The sequence below is a fragment of the Monodelphis domestica genome, chromosome 2 (genome assembly GCF_027887165.1).
Source record: "Monodelphis domestica isolate mMonDom1 chromosome 2, mMonDom1.pri, whole genome shotgun sequence".
Taxonomy (NCBI): Eukaryota; Metazoa; Chordata; class Mammalia; order Didelphimorphia; family Didelphidae; genus Monodelphis; species Monodelphis domestica.
In genome coordinates, this window is record NC_077228.1 from 338,234,720 (window position 1) to 338,253,826 (window position 19,107).

Sequence of the window (19,107 nt, forward strand, 5' to 3'; positions counted from 1 at the left end):
GGGCTCCACGTGGACTGGGGCAGGAGGAGGTATCAGAGGGAAAAAAAAGGGAGAGGAAAAGAAACAGACTTTTCAAATAGGAACTTAAAAAGCAATGGGCTATTTAAAAGGATACCTTTTGACTGTTCTGGTAATAGCATTGATTTTACCTGTGTGCAACTTTAACTTTGGGGAGGCAAATGGGTGGCTCAGCAAACTGAGAGCCAGGCCCAGAGACGGGGGGTCTCTAGTTGAAATCTGGCCTGAGACACTTCATGGCCATGTGGTCCTGGATGGGGCCCTTAAACCCCATTGCTTAGCCCTTACCACTCTGCCTTTGGACAATAGACATTTAAATGGATAATTAATTATGGCTATATTTTAAGGCACTTCAGACTCCAATGGTTTATAAAAATCTCTGTATTCTATTGCATGTTTCCTGATTTTTTTGTTTAAGGTTTAACTTTGTGATTTTAAGTTCATATATTCTGTTATACTGTTCATTTAAGGTACTGACTTTTAAAAATTCTGTTGTTTTCCCCCTATAACTGTGTTGAACAAATATTATTGTAATTAAGCTCATATGAAAAAAAACCAGTCTTTCTATTTTGACTTTGTAAATTATCACATAGAGGATAGATGGACTTCAGGACTGGTTATAATTGTATAACAACCTTTGGAAAATTTAATATGCTAAACATCTCAAATGATTTTAAGGGTTTTTTAAATATGATTTTTGTAACTTTTTTAACAATCTCTGGTTATTTTGCCTGCTCCTATCACGAGGTAAGGCCCATTCTAGTAGCTGAATTGAAATACATTTTATAACCTCCAACCTTCCCGTATTTCTAAATATGTGAATGGAAGTTGGGGCAGTTAATCTCAGGGCATTTGTACCCCTAAAAAGCCTCCAAAAAAGGAGCACCCTTCATTTATACTCTTCAGCTCACTATTTTACTTCCACCAGAATGATATATAGATTTCTTGATTATGTTCTTAACCCAAGATGAGTTTTACTTTGTTTAAAAATATGTTTATTACCAAGGTTGAAAGACTGCTACGTTTGTAAAAAAAAAAAGTGTGACAAATGTCCATCAATTCATAGGTTTTTTAAAATGCCATACAGCAACTTATGTGAAATATGATAGTGTGTTTGTTTGCTATTGTAATTAATTGGGCTATTGAGAATTTTGGGGATAGTGATATCTACATATTTGTACTACTGTTCAATTCATTTGCCTCATACTTACAGTGGAGCATGGCCAGATAGTAAGAGGAAATGGATCTCGTTTTTGGTGAGAAAGCCTTGTAACCTTTATTTTCTTAGCTGACACAATGTGTCAATGATTATAAGCTATATTTTTTAATTTTTAAAAGCTCTTTTATTATATTTTTCTTGCATGTGCAATATACTATTTGTTTTTTCTCTCTCTTTTATATTTCAAGCACATGTCACCAGCATTAAGATTTTCTTTAACTTTTTGACTTTTCAGTACTACAAGTTTAAGATACATTTGCTTATGCATGCCCTAAAAAGCTAGAGACTATAAAAACGATACCACAATTATTTAAAAAATTATGGGACTTTGCTTAATGATTCTATCTGATTCCAGGACAAGATATACACACAAGAGCCATTGCACAGGGCCAAAAAAAACCCAATCCAGGATGGATTGATGCACTTCTAGGCCAATACAAAGGTCTTGAACCTAGTGTGAAGACTCGAGGTTACTGTGTTTAACATGTTGTTACGACATAGGCTTTCCTTGTGTACACACTCACTCTGAAAATACTCACAGATGAGTATCCCCAAAACCTTGGCTCATATAATCTGGTCCCCTTTTCTGTCTTTCATAGTGTTGTACCTTTCTGTAGTCCTGGCTATTGACTGGGTAAATGCATCATTGCTTAGATCATTTTGAATGGGCCCTGATTCAAGGACCTGTTATAGATTTATTTTTCTTTTACTTGGAATTTTTACACATAAGATTTTGATAATCTATATTTTCATCCAGAATTTTTTTTTATTTGGATTTTTCTGATATCTTTTTAATATCTCTTGCCAATTGATTCATATACTTCATACCTCAGCCATGCATCCCTAAGTAATCCTGTTTTTTTAATCACCCTCTTAACGGGGGGAATGCAAAAAATATCATTATTTAAATTGCAAAGTTTTGAGAAGAATTTTAGGTAAAAAAGAAGCTACCTCTCTGAATCCAGAACTGAACTGTTGGAGAAGATACCATGAAGAAGCCTCCAGACCAGCCAGCTGCACAAAAATTGAACTTTGAGTGTAGTTGATTGAACATTTATTTGTATGTATACTTTTATGCCAAAGGGGACTGCCCCCTAACTGGCTTTTTGTCAATGCGTTCAGCAATTATTGGTTTTATTCTTTTTTATCTCTTATCCTCAAATTATTGTAATCTTTAAATTGATTATGCTTTCATGATCCTTTGGGAAAAAAATTAATTTTTTTCAAACGATCAAACCCCTGGGGGTATGTAAAAATAGACTCGAACTCTGGACTTCAATCCCCACAAGCCCTTGCTCCACTTCCCCAAAATGCTTTGTAATCTTACGGAATCTGAGGTGGGCCGAGATCGAGAAGGGATTTAAGCTGATTGCAAAGGCTTTTGTGGCTTTTTTTGGACTTCCATTTTGGAGCAGATGCGTCTCTTCCATGATGTGAGCTTATCTTGTCTAGGCCTCTCTGGCCTAGGCACATGTTTCTTATCCTGTATTTTCTTTAATCCTTAATCTTTAATAAACCTCATAAAATATAATACTCCTTGCAGAGAGAAACTAATTTCTACCTGCCTCAGTCTCCCCTAAATTTTAATCTTTACAATGTGAAAGCAACCAGCCAAGAGTCCAGAACCGCAAGGTAAAAGAAACTGTCACAAAGGCCACTTTTCACTTAGGTGAGGCCTCTAGCTTTCCTGCTGCCTCAGAGCAATGCTCTTTAAAGATGGTGGAATTTAAGTTGGGTTGAAATTTAAGTTGGGTTGGTTTGGTTTTCTTTGGCAATCAATAGTTCTTACCAGTTTATACCAGAAGTGGTATATTGAGAAAGAGGCGAAGCTTATTAATTTTGATTTAATTATGATGTGTTGTTGTACAGTAATCTTAAGTTAACCAATTACCTCCTTTAGCTTGTGAAATATGTTAAAGCATGATAACATGAAATATGTGAAGGTTTGGTACAACGGGAAGTGTTTTGGACTTTGGAATTGGTGTTGGGATGTCTAGGTTAGAACACTAGCTATGTTACCAAGATTTGTCAACCTCTCTGAACCTATTTTCCTCATTTGTAAAGTGAAGCTAATAATACTTACAACTTAAAGGGCTGTGGGTAAGGAAAGTGATATGTAAACTTTAAAACCTTAAAAGTATGTTATTACTTTAGCTGTTATACTTGCAGCAATAAAAGCAGTATTATATTTTAAATGATCTAATATGTAATGCTAAGAATATCATTTTTAAGAACAGAAAATATTCTTAGATTCTTAATTCTCATTATTTCTAGTAGTACATTAATTCCTCAAGAGCAAATACTTTTTGATTATTGTGTGTATAAGAACTCTTTCTGTATATATAGAATTCCAGAAGACTTACCCTTAGTAGGCCTCAGGGTTCTTAGTTATGATTTATAATTTCAGATCAAAAATACATTTGATTTTATTCAAGAAAATGAAAGTAAACTGGACATTCTTAGGAATCATCATAGGAATTATTATAATTAACCACAGAGATATCAAAGCCAAGAAATAGTACATTTGATAGGTACTACTGAGAACAAAATAATATCAAAGAGAAAAATCATGTAAAATATTTATAGCAGCTTTTTTATTTGCTGGCAAAAAATGGAAAACTAAGGGGATGCCTAATCAGTTGGGAAAGAGCTGATCAAAATTTGAAATATGAATATAATGGAATACTATCATGCTCTAACAAATGAGGGAATAGATAATGTCAAAGACAACAGACTGAGGAATGGAATAAGGAAAAACTGCAAGGACAAATTGCTGATGTACATCAATTTTATAAAAGTGTGGATAAAGAGCCAAATGAGAACAACCAGGAGATAGAATTTATATGATAATAACAATACTGTAAAATCAAACCAATGACCATTTAAGATACCAGAGACATATAAGGAAGCATGTTGTCTATGGCAAAGAGGAGATGGATTTAGGGTATAAAATCAGATATTTTTCTGAACATGGCCAAAAAAGAATGTTTTACTTGACTATGCATATTTGTTCCTTGTAACAAAAGTTCCTTGTTTTTCAACTGGGAGGAGAGAAAGATATTTGTATTAAAAATAAAATTTTAATAACATAATTTTAGGGCTGGAAGAGACTTTATGGGGTCATCTAGTTCAAATTAATTTTACTGGAGGGGACTGAGGCCTGAGAGAGAGGTTAAGTAATATTCTGAAGGAAAGGGGTGGAGGAAGAAAGAAGGTTGGTTCTTAACCTCAGTTCAATATTCTTTAAATATATTATCTTCCTCACTACTTTCTTGAGCACTGACACAAAATGTTAATAGCTGCCTTAAAGATTAAAAGTATTTTTAACTTTTAAAAAATTTTAATTATTTTAGAACCCCAAGGCTAAAGGCAATATTTATTACTTTTGCTTAAAACTATTAAGTAGGTAAATGGAAGAATTACTATCACCATTTTACAGGTGGGAAACTCTAAGCTGAGAGGTTAAATTCATAGGGCGCATTAGTAGCAGAAACAGGATTTTAGTTGTCTCTGCCTCAAAATTAATTGTTCTACATTCCATCAGTTTTTTTTTACTACAATGTTGCTTTTGGGATCAAAATCTCTAGAGCTGATGGGATACCTAATCTTCTAGACAGTGGAGGCATGAAGGGGGGCTAAGTAAAGGAAGATTTAGATAACTGATAGATGTCAGAACATAATGACAGGCTAAGCTAGTCATAGAATACTCTTCATAATCATACCTCAGCAGTAGTGAGAAAGATTTTTTCAGGGATGTGCCTCAATCCACATGCTACAACACCCAGTGCTACTCCAGGAAACACATAGGAATTGTTGCCTTGGCCAGGATAGAAAGTCCGACCATCTGGAAGAGTGACAGGATTGAATGGGCTGCCGCTTGCAAAAATGCCACGTCCCTGCAACAGACACAACAAATTTCAAAAAGCTGTACTGTACACATTTAGAAGCAAAGCATAATAGTGCTATCTTATATTTTAGGAGAGAAAGTTTAGTTTTTTTCTTGATCTCCTTCACAAAAAAGGCTGGGAAATTTCCATGGTGTCAGAGCTCTAAGTTTCAGGGGTCAGAGGTTACTGCTTTTCTCACAGTCTTTATTCTTTATTCCCAGAAAATGTGCCCAAAGTGCACTCTACAGGATCTATCCTGCTCCCCAGCACAGCCAACCCATGCTTACCATCTAATATTTCAATAGTGATCTTCAATTGAAACCTTTTGAAATTAACTAGCATAGTTAAGAAATTTGATAATAGAATGATTTGCAATGGGGTCCCCACATTATTTCTAGAGAAATTTCTGAGTATAATAAATGTATATTTGCATTTTGAGTAGATTGATAAATAACAAGCTTGTTTGGGGGCAATTGCAATTTAGAAATCAGTACAGTCAGTTTAAAAATAATATTAAATATCTGCATTCTTATATTTCCTTATTATTTGCCATGGTCAAGAGTGAGGTAGATCAACATTACTCCTAATCTTTTCTCAGGGTGGTCATTACCATATTTTCACAATGAGCCTCTCATGACAGGGTAGCATCCTACTGTACCTGCTTTGAACTGGGGGGAGGGTACTTTTGACAATTGTGCAGCACTTCACTCTAGGAACAGACCCTGAAGATAGGGTTAATCTGTGCCTGGTGCCAGTATAGAGGTAGGAGTAATGTGTTTTTTTTAAGCAATATCCTCTCCAAAAATATGTTTCTACCATTCAAGAAGACTATTTCACAAAGCCAATGTATTAAGTCCAAAAGCTCAAATGAACTGACAGTCTTTATAAGATCAAAGATTGCTCATCAGGTTACAATAGTCAGACTAATAAATCTTTCAGAATATTCTTCCTATAACACATTAGTTTTTGCAATATGTTTTCTGGCCTCTTCTTTCCTTCTCTAAGCTACAGAACCTAACAATCCAAACTTATGTCAACAAATAAAAAGTGGTAAAGTTAAGGATGTACACTTCCAACTGAGCCTCTATAAGTAGCATTTTGTTTAAATTAGCAGCATGTTATCAAGGCTACTTTGGTGACAGATTGGATATCTTTAGCTTTGGTCACTGCATAAAACTACCAATTGTAAGAAATTTACTGCTATAAATAAATTGAATTGCAGCTCACTAAAAATTACATTTTAGTAAAGACTCCTCCTGCAACATGATAACTTTATGTATAGGTTTCAAAACCACCAATATTTAAGAAGAATGGTGGTTTCAAAGGAAACCTGAGAGTCAAAGGGACCATGAAATGCTTATTTGGATAGCTGTCCTCCTCTGACCCCCCCTCCCCCTCCCCCCCTGTCCCTACAATATGCATTGATAAAATAGAAGAAAAGAGGACTTTCTTTCAGCCTATATTTTGGTTTTGTTTATTCAAATTTCTATTATTTCAGTAATTTACTCATATACTACTCTTTAGTCAGTCAATAAGAATTTATTTATTAAGTCCAAGTCTATACCAAGAAAACCAAAAACATAGTTCCTATCCTTGAGGATCTTACATTGTAAAAAGGACATATGGGGCAAATAATTATGTACAGAAAAAATATATGCAGAGTAGCAGGAAGATAATCTTAGAAGGCACTAGGGGTGGGAGAGAGATCAGGATGCATTTGAGCTGAATCTTGAAGGAAGCCAGAGAAGCAGAAGATGAGGAGAGAGAGCATTCCAAGCACTGAGTTTGGAGATGGAGTGTCTTGTGTGATTCATACCAATAGTAAGAGGGACTATGGGCTAGCCAAGGCTGACAGACTAACAGGTCAACCCTCTCTTCAACCCCCAAAGCCACCTGTGTTCTGCTCTCATCCTTTAGAGCAGTGGTTCTCAACCTTTCTAATGGTGACCCCGCAATACAGTTCCTCATGTTGCGGTGACCCCAAACCAAAACATTATTTTGGTGGCTGCTTCAAAACTGTAATTTTGCTACAGTTATGATTCGGAATGTAAATACCTGATATGCATTTTGTATTCTCATTGCTATAAATTGAGAGGTTGAGAACCGCTGCTTTAGAGCATAGTCTGACTTTACTGGCCTCATAATGATGGTTGGCCATAAGATATAAAAATACAAAATTTTATGCAATTTCTATAATAAACTATTTAAAAAGATTTCCTACTCTTTAATCCAAAGTTTCCCAGTTGTTTCCATTTGAGGATTTTGAAGGAAAAAAGATCAAATGTTGTTTGCATTGAATGTTACTTTAACTTATGAGGCTGTGAAGCAATTGAAGATTGCGAGGCTCACATATACAGACTGGCTAAATGGAAGACTAGCTGTCCAAAGGTTCCACCCTTGGCATCAAAACCTGAACCTGGGAGGAGGTCTTTTAGCAGAGCAAAAATAAAATTATGGTTTTGTATTGTATACTTCATTGTTTGGGAACAGTAAGTAATTGGGAATAGGCTCTTCTCCCCCCCCTCCCCCTTACTTAAATTTAAGATGCCTTGAAATTCTAGATTTATGAGTTTATTATGTTAGAGTCAGTAAAATGAAATTAGAAAAATCAAATACTATTGAATTTTTTAAAAGTCTTCAGTATGTCAGAGTAAATTTTGTACAAAATAATAGATTAGAAAAGCAAGTGTTTCAATGTCATTTTGGCACGTCAATTTTTTCCACAGGATTCAAAAAGATGAGTATCTTTTGCTCTTTATTAGCTATCTTTTTCTGAGGATTTATTTACTATCCTGAGTCCTAGGGTGATTTGAGACAGATCAAATTTGTTTCTCAAAATGCCAGTTGCATTCCTTTTTTTACCTCTGTCATCAGGTAGCACTGCTCTGCAGTACACTCTGCTTTGCTTGTTGGGTTACTTAGAGCAAAAATGATAGGTCGTTCATTGAGTGAAGCCATGTCCTTGAGAATCTGTTCTGTGAAAGCACCACCAACTGCAGCAACTCCTAATCAAGACATAGTGATAAAGAATATTATTATTTCATCCATTTAAGAATCCAGAAGACTATCTAAAAAGAGCAATGAGCAATTTCATTGTAATTTTCTAGAGCTGGCTAAGCTAAACTATAAGACTCTTACATTAAACTACAGTGATAAAAAGGAAGAGTTCTTAAATGTAAATAGTTCTTAAGTAACTGAATAAATGTACTACTAAAAAGCATGCAGTTAATACATAACTGATAACACATTAATATTGGGTTTAATTGGGAACCTGAATTTGTATTTTTAGACATTAATAGAAAATGAGAATTTGAGTAACATGGATTTTCTACCTGAAAACAACTGTATGGATGCAATTTGGCACGGTCGGAGTCTTGAAAAATGTTTTAAAAATAAAATTCTGATCATCAAAAATTATCATCTTGCAACATTTCTGTCATAATAGCCAATTTGACAGAAGTGGGGTGGTACTACAGATTTGTTGTAATTTGTATTTCTCTAAATAATAATGATTTAGATCATCTTTTGCCTCATTATAGCTTTAATTACTTTGAGAACTGACTGTTCACATCCTTTATCAGTTGGGGAATGAAATATATTCTTATATATTCAACTTGTTTCTTTATATATTCAAGAAATAAGGTCTTTATTAAATAGAGACACCTGTAAAATTTTTTGTGTCATTATTGTTACTGTGTATTATTCAGTGGAAGTAATTGTTAAAGCAAAGCATATAGTCTGAGAAAAGAAGAATTTAAGAGATGGAAGAGACTCTGAGGCCATTTGAATATAACCCTCTCCTTTTATATAGAAGAGATGATTAAGGCCCAGCAAGGTTAAATGGCCTGTCAGGTTTGAGTTTGAATTCATATTTCCCTGATTCCAAGTCCAGGACTCTTCTAGAAAACGAAATTCAACAACTCCATTACTTTTCAAAAATGATAGCAATAGACCAAAGAATTATGAATTTCAATTACGATCTTCACTTTAATGTTACTATGAGAAGTCTATTAACATGAAAAAGTAATATTGCTCCTTGAAATAATTCAAAAGAATTGGAATTCACACATAAAAATATGAAAATATCTATTGTTTCAACATTAAAAAAGCATAAGGTTATTTTTCAATAAATTATTTATACTTATGACTCTATTAACAAGCATTTAATTTCTCTAGTGAGAAATTAAAAGGTGAAACTACTGAAGAAAAAAAAGAGATGATTCTGACCTTTTCAAGATTTTTACTCAATCATATTGAGATAAAAGTGCAGCAAATTATTCAATTATATGCAAAATTGGTAAATTAAAAGTACCATTATCTCTAAAGAGTGTCATACAACTAAGCAAATTCATTATATTCATAATTTCTATTTGAAAGAAATAAGCACATTGTCTTCATTTAAAGCTATTAGTAAAGCTAATAAAAACTTCATTTGACATATACTCTATCTTTATTTCAGGTAATCTTCATCAAAGCCTTTTAAAAAAAAAATTGGGAACAGGGTAGACAAATTAATAGATATCTTTTGGGGTTATCTAAATGGAAGGAAAAATCATGAATTGTTCTTCCTAACACTGAACATTATTAGCTAGAATACATGCATACATAAACCTTTCAATTTTTTCCTTTTGAAAATTTTAAAATTCATTAAGGCTATATACTTGAAGTCCATTGTCTTATTTTTGTCCCTTGATTCTATGAATTCAGAATTTTGCCTGTTAAGCTAGGGTTAAATATATTTCTAGTAAGTTATAAGAACAATAGAAAGGATACTTTGAAACTAAAAAGTCAAATGTGTTAAAAAGAAAAAGGACCTATGAGGACAGTTGGCTTTATATCTCGGACAATCTCTTCAAGGTTCTTCATTTCATGATGTTCGTGGGCAAATCTCTCTTTTTCATGTGTTAAAAAAGAACGTCCCTAAATAAAGCAAAGAAGAATAATGAATCTTCTAAAATGGACATGAATCAAAGAATCATCATTCTGATGTACACAGTTCATAAAACAACCAAGGATAACACTTGCCTTTTATTACTTTTCTCTACTACTTTAATTTTTATTTATTTAAAAAATTCATTAAGATTTTTTTGAGTTGCAAATTCTCTCTCCTCACTACTTAGAAGGCAAGAAATATATCACTTATATACAGGAAATAATGCAAAAACATTTCCATATTGTCCTTATTGCCAAAAAAATCCAACAAAAAGCAAGAAGCATGAAACAAAAGTGAAAAGAAAGTATGCCCCATTCTGCACTAAGTTCATTAGTTCTCTCTCTGGAGGTGGAGAGCATTTTTTATCTTGGATCCTTTAGAATTATCTTGGATCCCTGTCCTGATAAGAGTAGTTAACTTAAGTCTTGCATGGTTAATCATCATGGTAATACTGTTGTTACTGTGTTCAATGTTCTAGTTCTGCTCACTTCACTTTGCATCAGTTCATTGGACTTCCCAGGTTTTTCTCAAATTATCCTTCTTACATAGTTTCACAATCATATACTCTACTAATTCAGTCACACCCCAATTGATGAATATCCTTTTGATTTCCAATTCTTACCACCACAGAAAGGGCTGCATACATACACACAGGTCCTTTTTTCTTTTCTTTTATCTCTTTTGCATATAAATCTATTGCTAGATCAAAGTGTAGCCTTTAGGGGGTAGTTTTAAATTGTTGTCCAGAATAGTTGATCCAATTCACAAATCTACCAACACTTCCTCCAACATTTGTGATTTTCCTTTTCTTCCATGTTAACCAGTCTGATAGCTGTGAGGTGGCACCTCAGAGTTGTTTTAATGTGTATTTCTCTAGTAAATAATGATTTAAAACATTTTTTATATGACTGTTGATAGATCTGACTTCTTTTCTGAAGACTGCCTGTTCATTTGCTTTGACCATTTCTCAATTGAAGAATGGCTCTTATTTTTATAAATTTGGCTAAGTTCCCTATATATTTGAGAAATGAAGCTTTTAACAGAGAAACTTACTATAAAATTTCCTCCCCTCACATCCTGTTTTCCTAATTTTGGTTGCACTGGTTTTGTCTGTGCAAAACCTTTTAAATTTTATGTAATCCAAATTTTATTTTATTTTCCATGATCCTCTCTATCTCTTGTTTAGTCATAAACTATTCCCTTATCCATAGATCTGAAAGGGAAAATTTCCCATGCTTCCATAATCTGTTTATGATAGCATTCTTTATGTCCAATCCTATTCAGATTTTGGTATTGTTACAGTGAAAAGTCCTACCTAGCTCGCTAACTGAAAGAGAAAATTACTTCCAAAAGGAAATAGTTTAATGGAAAGGACCTAGAGGAATTGGAAATGGGGGAAAAACCCCAACTAGGAACCTTCCTGGACCAGTGAAGCACAACCCTAGCAATTATAAACAAACAAAAAATACCCCAACAAGTTTACTGAGGGTAGGAAATAGTAGATAAGGTCCTAAATCTACACAGCTATAGCTCCTCCCATCAATCTATGCTCCCCATCATGGGGTTTGCTCTTCTGGTCTTCTCAAGCCCTTCTTATTCACTCCTTGATCTTATCTAGACCTCAAAAAGCTATCTGACTACCTATATACTACAGATTGTCTTTAAAAGGCTGAGGATGCAGGACTCACAGATGTACTGAGTCCTTACTCAAAGCTTGGGTTGACTTCCTAGGTCAACCCAAAGTCCCAGATGACAAAACCCTTGGGTTTACCTTAACCAAATTTTGTCTGTCAGGTTGATCTCTGTACTTCAGGGAAAGGCAGGTCTCTTTCAAGGCAGCTTTCCAACCCAGAAATTCTTAATCTTTCCAAAAGATTAGTCTTTTCCCAGGGGATGCTAGAGCAAAGATCTTCCTTACCAGCTCAGGAAAGCCAGGTCAGGAGAGACTGTTAAAAAACCCAGTAAACTCCCAAGATCCTACTCTACTTCCAGAATCTTCTCCCAGAGTTTGTGTCTAAGTTTTCCTCATTTCCTCTTAAAGACAATCTGTGCATTTTTCTCTATCCCTTATCACTTATCCTTAGAGTATACAGGTTTATGCCTTGTTTTTGCCAAGCTGTTCTCCAGTTTTCTCATCAATTTTTGTTAGATGTTGAGTTCTTGCTCTTAAAACTTAGCTCTTTGGGTTTATCTAACTCAAGAGTACTATGGTTATTTTCTATGTGTACTGTGTATTTAATCTATTCCACTGATCCATTACTCTACTTCTTAGCCAGTACCATATTATTTTCATGATTAATGCTTTGTAATATTGTTTGAAATATAGTATTGCTAGGTTACCTTTCTTTAATATATTTTATCTTTTGTTCTTCCAGAAGAATTTATAAAATTAATTTTCCCTAGCTCTATAATTCTTTAGTAGTTTGACTGGTACAGCTCTGAGTAAGTAAATTCATTTAGGTAGAATTATAATTTTTTTTATATTGGCTTGGCCTAACTGTGATATTTCTCCAATTGTTTAGAACTGTTTTCATTTGTGTGATTTGTTATTGTATTCATACACTCTCTAAGTTTCTCTTGGCAGGAAAATTCCCAATAATTTTATAGTCTGAGGTTATTTTAAATGGAATTTGTCTCTCCTTTCTGGGTTTTGTTTTTATTATCTAGAAATACTGATGATTTATATGGATTTGTTTTATATCTTGCAGTTACTAAAGTTGCTAATTATTTCAACTACTTAGTTGATTTTCTAGGGTTCTCTATTAGCATATCACCTGCAAAGAGTGATACTTATTGTTTATTTTAATACTTTCAATTTTCTTCTTTTCTTATTGCAATATGATTTCTAGAACAATGCTGAATGAATAATAGAGGTAAATCATGGAAATCCTTGTTTTGCCCCTGATCTTACTGGGATGGCTTCTAGCTTATCTCCATTACAGATAATGCTTGCTCTTGGTTTTAGATGGATACTACTTACCATTTTAAGAAAGGCTACATTGATCCTTTATGCTTTTTAGTGATTTTAAAAAGAATGGAGCTTTTTCTGCATCTAGCAAGACAATCATGATCTTGATTGTTTTTGCTATTGTTAATCAATTATTATGATCAATTAAGCTGATAGTTTTCCTAAAACTGGACCAGCCCTGCATTTCTGGTAGAAATCTTTCCTGGTCATAGTGTATAATCTGTGATATATTTGCCATAATCTGCTTGCTAGTAGTTTATATTAAAATTTTATATCAATATTAAAGAAATTACCTATAGTTTTCTTTCTCTATTCTTGCCCTCCCTGGTTTACACTAGAAAAACCAAATTCATGGTATAAAAGGAATTTAATAGGGCTCTTCATTTAAAAAATAGTTTAAACAATATTGAAATTAATTGTTCCTTAAATGTTTAGTAAAATTAATTTGTAAATCCATGTAGTCCTTGGGGATTTTTTTCTTAGGGATCTCATTTGTGGCTTATTCAATTTCTTTTTCTAAGTGTTATTTAAATATTTATTTCTTCTTCAGATAATCTAGGCAATTTATATTTTTGTGAATATTCATTCATTTCAGTTAGATTGCTGGTTTTACTGGCATATAATTGGGCAAGATAATGCATAATAATTACTTTATTAGTGGTGCATTTGCTCTTTTTATTTTGACCCTAGTAATTTGGGTTTTTTATCTTTTTTTTTAAAAAATGAAATTAACTAATGGTTTTTCTACTTAATGAGCTTTTCCCCATAAAATCAGATCATAGTTTTATTTATTAGTTGAATGTTTTTTTACTTTTATTTTTATGAATCTCTCCTTTCAGGGTTTCCATTTTGATGTTTGAGAATTTTAAATTTCTTCTTTTTCTAGTTTTTTTTTTTTACTTACATACCCAATTCATTGATCTGTTCTTTTATTTAGAGACATAAAACTTCCCCAAAGTACTACTTTGGCTGCATCCCACAGATTTTGGAATGTTCTCTGATTGTTGTCATTCTCATTGATAAAATTGTTTCTATGATTTGCTTTTTGATCTACTCATTTTAGAGGATGAGATTATTTGGTTTCCAATTAGCTTTTAATTTATGCTTCCATTATTCTCTATTGAACATAATATTTGTTTCATTATGGTCTTGTGTTAGGAAAAATAGCTCCGCCCACCTTCCCGGCATCCATCCTGGCCTGACACCCTGACTACAACTTAAAGGGCTGTTGTCAACCTAGGCGAGGCATCTGGCATCATCCTAAACATCTCCAGTGCCCTGATGTCATTCTGAACATCAGTGTGCAACATTGCTATGGAGGGAGGAGCTAGTTGAACTTAAAAGGCTACATGTGGAAGAAGGGTTGTTGGCTTCGGGGACAGAGAAAAAGCAAATGCAGGATGTACCTGCTGGGGGATGAGGAGGCCTTTAGGTCTTAGTTTGCAAAATGAAGGCTCATCCTTTCCTTTCTAATAAATTAATAAAATCCACTGCAAGTCTCTTATTTTTAATCATAAGAGTATGAAATGTATGCATTTAATACATCTGCTTTTTTGCATTTGTTTTTAAAGTTTTTATGCCCTGATATATAGTTAATTATTGTGAAGGTACCATATATGATTGAGAAAAAAGGCATTTTCTTTTTCTATTCTAATTCAGTATTCTTCGGAAGTCTAGCATATCTAACTTTTCTAAAATTGTATTCATTTTCTTAACTTTTAACTTTTATGTTTAAATTTGTCTAGTTCTGAAAATGGAAATTTGAGGTTCTCCACTAGCAGTTTTACTATCTTTTCCATTCTATGAACTCACTTAACTCTTCCATTAAGAATTTGGGGTAAATGAACTCAGCAAGACAGTCTATGATAAGCCCAAAGATCCCAGTTTTGGGGACCAAAACCCACTATTTGATAAAAACTGCTGGGAAAATTGGAAGACAGTATGGGAGAGATTAGGTTTGGATCAACATCTCACACCCTACACCAAGATAAACTCAGAATGAGTGAATGATCTGAATATAAAGAAGGAAACTATAAGCAAATTAGGTGAACACAGAATAGTATACTTGTCAGATCTTTGGGAAAGGAAAGACTTTAAAACCAAGCAAGAGGTAGAAAAAAAATCACAAAATATAAAATCAATAATCCTGTCCAACATTTATGATTTTCGTTTTCTGTCATATTAGCCAATTATAGGTGTGAAGTGGAGCCCAAGAATTGCTTTAATTGACATTTCTCTAATCAAAAGTGATTTAGAACATTTTTTTCATATGACTACAGATAGCTTTGACTTGTTCACTTGAAAATTACCTTTTCATATCCTCTGACCATTTTTCAATTGGATAATGACATTGATTTTGTTCTTTGTAAATTTGAGAAATAAGAGCTTTTGAGATACTTGCTATAAAATCTCCCCCCATACCCACTTTCTACTTTCCTTCTAATCTTACTGCACTGATTTGTATAAAATCTTTAAAAAATAATCAAAACTATCCACTTTACATCCTATAATGCTTATAAACTGACAGGTGAATTATTTCATATCCTCCTAATTTGCTTATGGTATCATCCTTTATGCCTAAATTTTGTATGTACGTTAACCTTATCTTAGTATATGGTATGATATCTTCAATCTCAGCTATACTGCTTTCCAGGTTTCCCAACAGTTTTTGTTAGTGAGTTTTCCCCCCAGAAGATTATCTCTTGGTCTTTTATTACTAGGTATTGTGTATCTAATCTATTTTTAGGTTGTACTTGAAAGTCAAATTTTCTACATAGACCTGATGTTTTCATTGGGAACACTTGAAAGTTCTCTATTCATTAAATATCCTTTTTTCTCTTGAAGGATTTTATTCATTTTTTCTTGGTAGGTTACTTTTGGTTGTAATCCCAACTCCTTTGCCTTTAGAAATATTATATTCTAAGTCTGCTGGTGCTTTAATATGATAGCGGTTAGATTTTGTGTGATCCTAACTGTGTCTCTCCAGTATCTGAATGGATTCTTCCTGACTGAAAAGTATTTTCTCTTTAATTTGTAATTTGGCAACAATATTCTTGGGAATTTTCATTTGGGGATATTTTTTCAGGAGATGATCAGTGGATTCTTTAATTTTATATTTTACTCTCTGATTCTGGGACATAAGAGGCAGTTTTCCTTGATAATTTCTTTAAATATGATATCTGGATTCTTTTTTTGTAATCATGATTTTCAGTCAATCCAATAATTCTTCAATTGTTAATCCTCAATCTGTTTTCGAGGTTGTTTGTTTTTTTCCTCCAATAAGACTTCATTTTAATTTTTTTTCATTCTTTTGATTTTGCTTTATTGTTTCTTGATGTCACATGGTTTAGCTTCCATTTGCCAATTCTAATTTTTATGCAATTATTTTCCTCAGTGAGTTTTTGTACTTCTTTTTCCATTTGGCGAATTCTTATTTTTAATGTGTTATTTTCCTCAGTATTTTTTGTGCCCTTTCCCCCAAGCTGCTAATTGTCTTCAAAAAACAAAAACAAAAACAAACCAAAAAAAAAACCACACACACAAACAACCCAATACCTTCCTTCTTAGAAACAATATTATGTATGAATTCCAAGGTAGAAAACTGGTAAGGGTTAGGCAAGAGTGACTTGCCTAGTGTCACACATCTAGGAACTTTCTTAAGGCCAGATTTTAACACAGGACCTCTTGTCTCTAGGCTTGTCCATAAATCCACTGAGTCATTAGCTTCTGCCTGTTAATCATTTTTTAATAATTTTCTTGCATTGCTCACCTTCCCCCCATATTTTTTCCTCTAGTATTCTTATTTGATTTTGAAAAATTTTGAGATCTTCCAGAAATTCTTTTTGGGCCTGAGACCAATTCACACCTTTTGCTTTTAGGTTGTGCATTTCACATTGTTGTCTTCTTCTAAGATTGTGTCTTTCTCTTCCCTGTCACTACAATAACTTTCTATGGTTAAGTTTCATTTTTTGTTGATTTTTCATTTTTTTAGCCTATTATGTTTTGATGTAAACTTTATGTCAAAGTAGGACTCTGTTCTGGGAGTAGGGGTGGGTCACTGTCTCCAACTTCAGGTTTTTTTCTCACTGCTGTCTTCAGAGCTAGTTCTTGGTATGGTCCCTGCTCTCCTGTTGAGCTCTAAAAAGGCTCCTGGTCATTCACAGTCTGAAGTGCCTCTGATCCCTCATAACTGCAAGTGCTCCTTTTGGCCCTGGAACTATGGAGATAGGTATTTAGGCAGTGGAGTTTCTAACAGCACCTGATCCTGTGCTCATTGTGAACTCAGAGGCTTTCTGTAATCTCTTTACTATAACTATAATTTAAGTTTTTCTTTCAATTCCCCCAGTAATGTACCATGATTCTATAGTGGCAAAAAGTGGCCTGATATGAAAATATGGGGAAAAAAAATAATAACTGTTAATGCCTGGTAATTTAAAATGCCATTATATAACTTTCATAATGGCAGATGGGGAAACAGAAAATATAAACAAGTGTTATGAAAAGTCAAAGGAGGGAGAGATCATATGTTTCCAGGATTAAATGCTAACAATCTTGTTTTGCCATCTGATGTTTAAACATGGCTTGGTATTAGAGCAATTCTAGAAAATGAGCATGGCATTTATTATAGTCTTATGGAAGAGTGACTACTTTTTCCAATTTGTATATCAACACCTTTGCCTGAATTGGCATAATGATGTCTGTGTGCTCAAGCACCACTTCTACCCCTACTCCAACGATGGGGGTTTTAAGTCATTTTGAATCAATTTTGAAGTCAAATTTCAAATAATTCCAGAAGACGGCATTCCAGTCTCCTGAAATGTTCATCTGAAGCAACTGTATAGTGCTTTAAATAACTGTGAGTAATTATACACTATACAATAACACATTGCCCTGAATATGAATAGGAAGAAAAAGAGAAAATAAAATATGTGCATTCATGGATTCTCTTTCTACTTAAACATTTTAACCACAGATATGAAGATTTAAAATTATCCAAATCCTATTCATTTATAGATGGATTTACTGTGAGATTTAAAAATTTTATTCTCAAAAATTGTATTCCTGATTCTCAGAATCAATTAAAGAACCCAATGTGTTTGACATCTCTCTTTTTAAAAGTACCTTTACCTTTGGTTTGCTTTCCTTTTTCTAAAATTATTTTTGTGAGAAGAATGGTTTAAATTTTATCTGATATTTATCATGGCATTAATGTGTTTTTTTATCAAAGAGTTAAAAAGAACAAACTCTAGGAAAGAAGCAATGAAGAGCCTTGAATTATTTGACCTATTCACTAGAATAAAAATTTTCTAAAGATGATTTGTACAAAAGTGATTCTGGGTCATTTCTAAAGAAAGGTAGAATTTGAAATTCATGATCACTCTGGGCCTCCCCATCAATGTCTTCCCATAAGGTTCAGACTTTTGGAAATGCCAAATGAGTTTGTGGTTTGACGAGATGGACAGCTGCTCCCTGTGGGCACCAAGAAGCAGCTATGAGAGTAATGATTTTCTGCTCCCAGCAAAATGAAATGAAATGATGCCAGTTTTGGTTTACCCTTTCCCAAAAATTCATATTCTCCATCGTGGGTGTAGATGGAAGAAACTGGCTGTGGTTTTGAATCATTCATAGTCCTAACTATGCCCCAAATACCCAAATTATGTCATAACTAAATGTGTTGTATATAAAGATGCTCCTGATCTACTCTTCATAGAGTGAACATTCAGAATTATTTTTTCCAGTAATGAATGAAGTGGGCTTTCTTTAGATATCTACATATTCTTACTTCTGAAGCCGTGGAAGAGATTTTCTTTGCCAATTTCTCATTTTTGACATTAGAAAGCACCATTCATTAACATTTTAATGGACTAGATATTTCCTTAAACTATGAAGACGTTCCTTTACTTGAGCTTTCCTTTCCTTGTTACCTATGACAGGGATTGAGTGTGTGTACTAAAGATAACCTATATTCTCTGTCGCAAATGAGTCACTGCTGCCATTCTTCTTTCTTCTCAGTTTTTATCCATTTTTATTCATTATTTATACTTTTTTAAATCTACTGTCAAAATTAATGTTCATTCCCTGA

At 33.5% G+C, this 19,107-nt stretch overlaps 1 protein-coding gene across 1 annotated transcript in view; it reads right to left on the reverse strand.

The window, feature by feature from the left end:
* Positions 1-19,107, reverse strand: part of ME1 (malic enzyme 1) — a 289,390-nt gene that overhangs the window by 11,483 nt on the left and 258,800 nt on the right. Inside the window, exons 10-12 of the mRNA XM_001375732.5 lie at positions 9,939-10,044; positions 7,987-8,129; positions 4,960-5,133 (exon numbers count right to left, since the gene is read on the reverse strand). Of these exons, the coding sequence (XP_001375769.3) occupies positions 4,960-5,133; positions 7,987-8,129; positions 9,939-10,044 (423 nt within the window). The remainder of the gene's footprint in view (positions 1-4,959; positions 5,134-7,986; positions 8,130-9,938; positions 10,045-19,107) is intronic.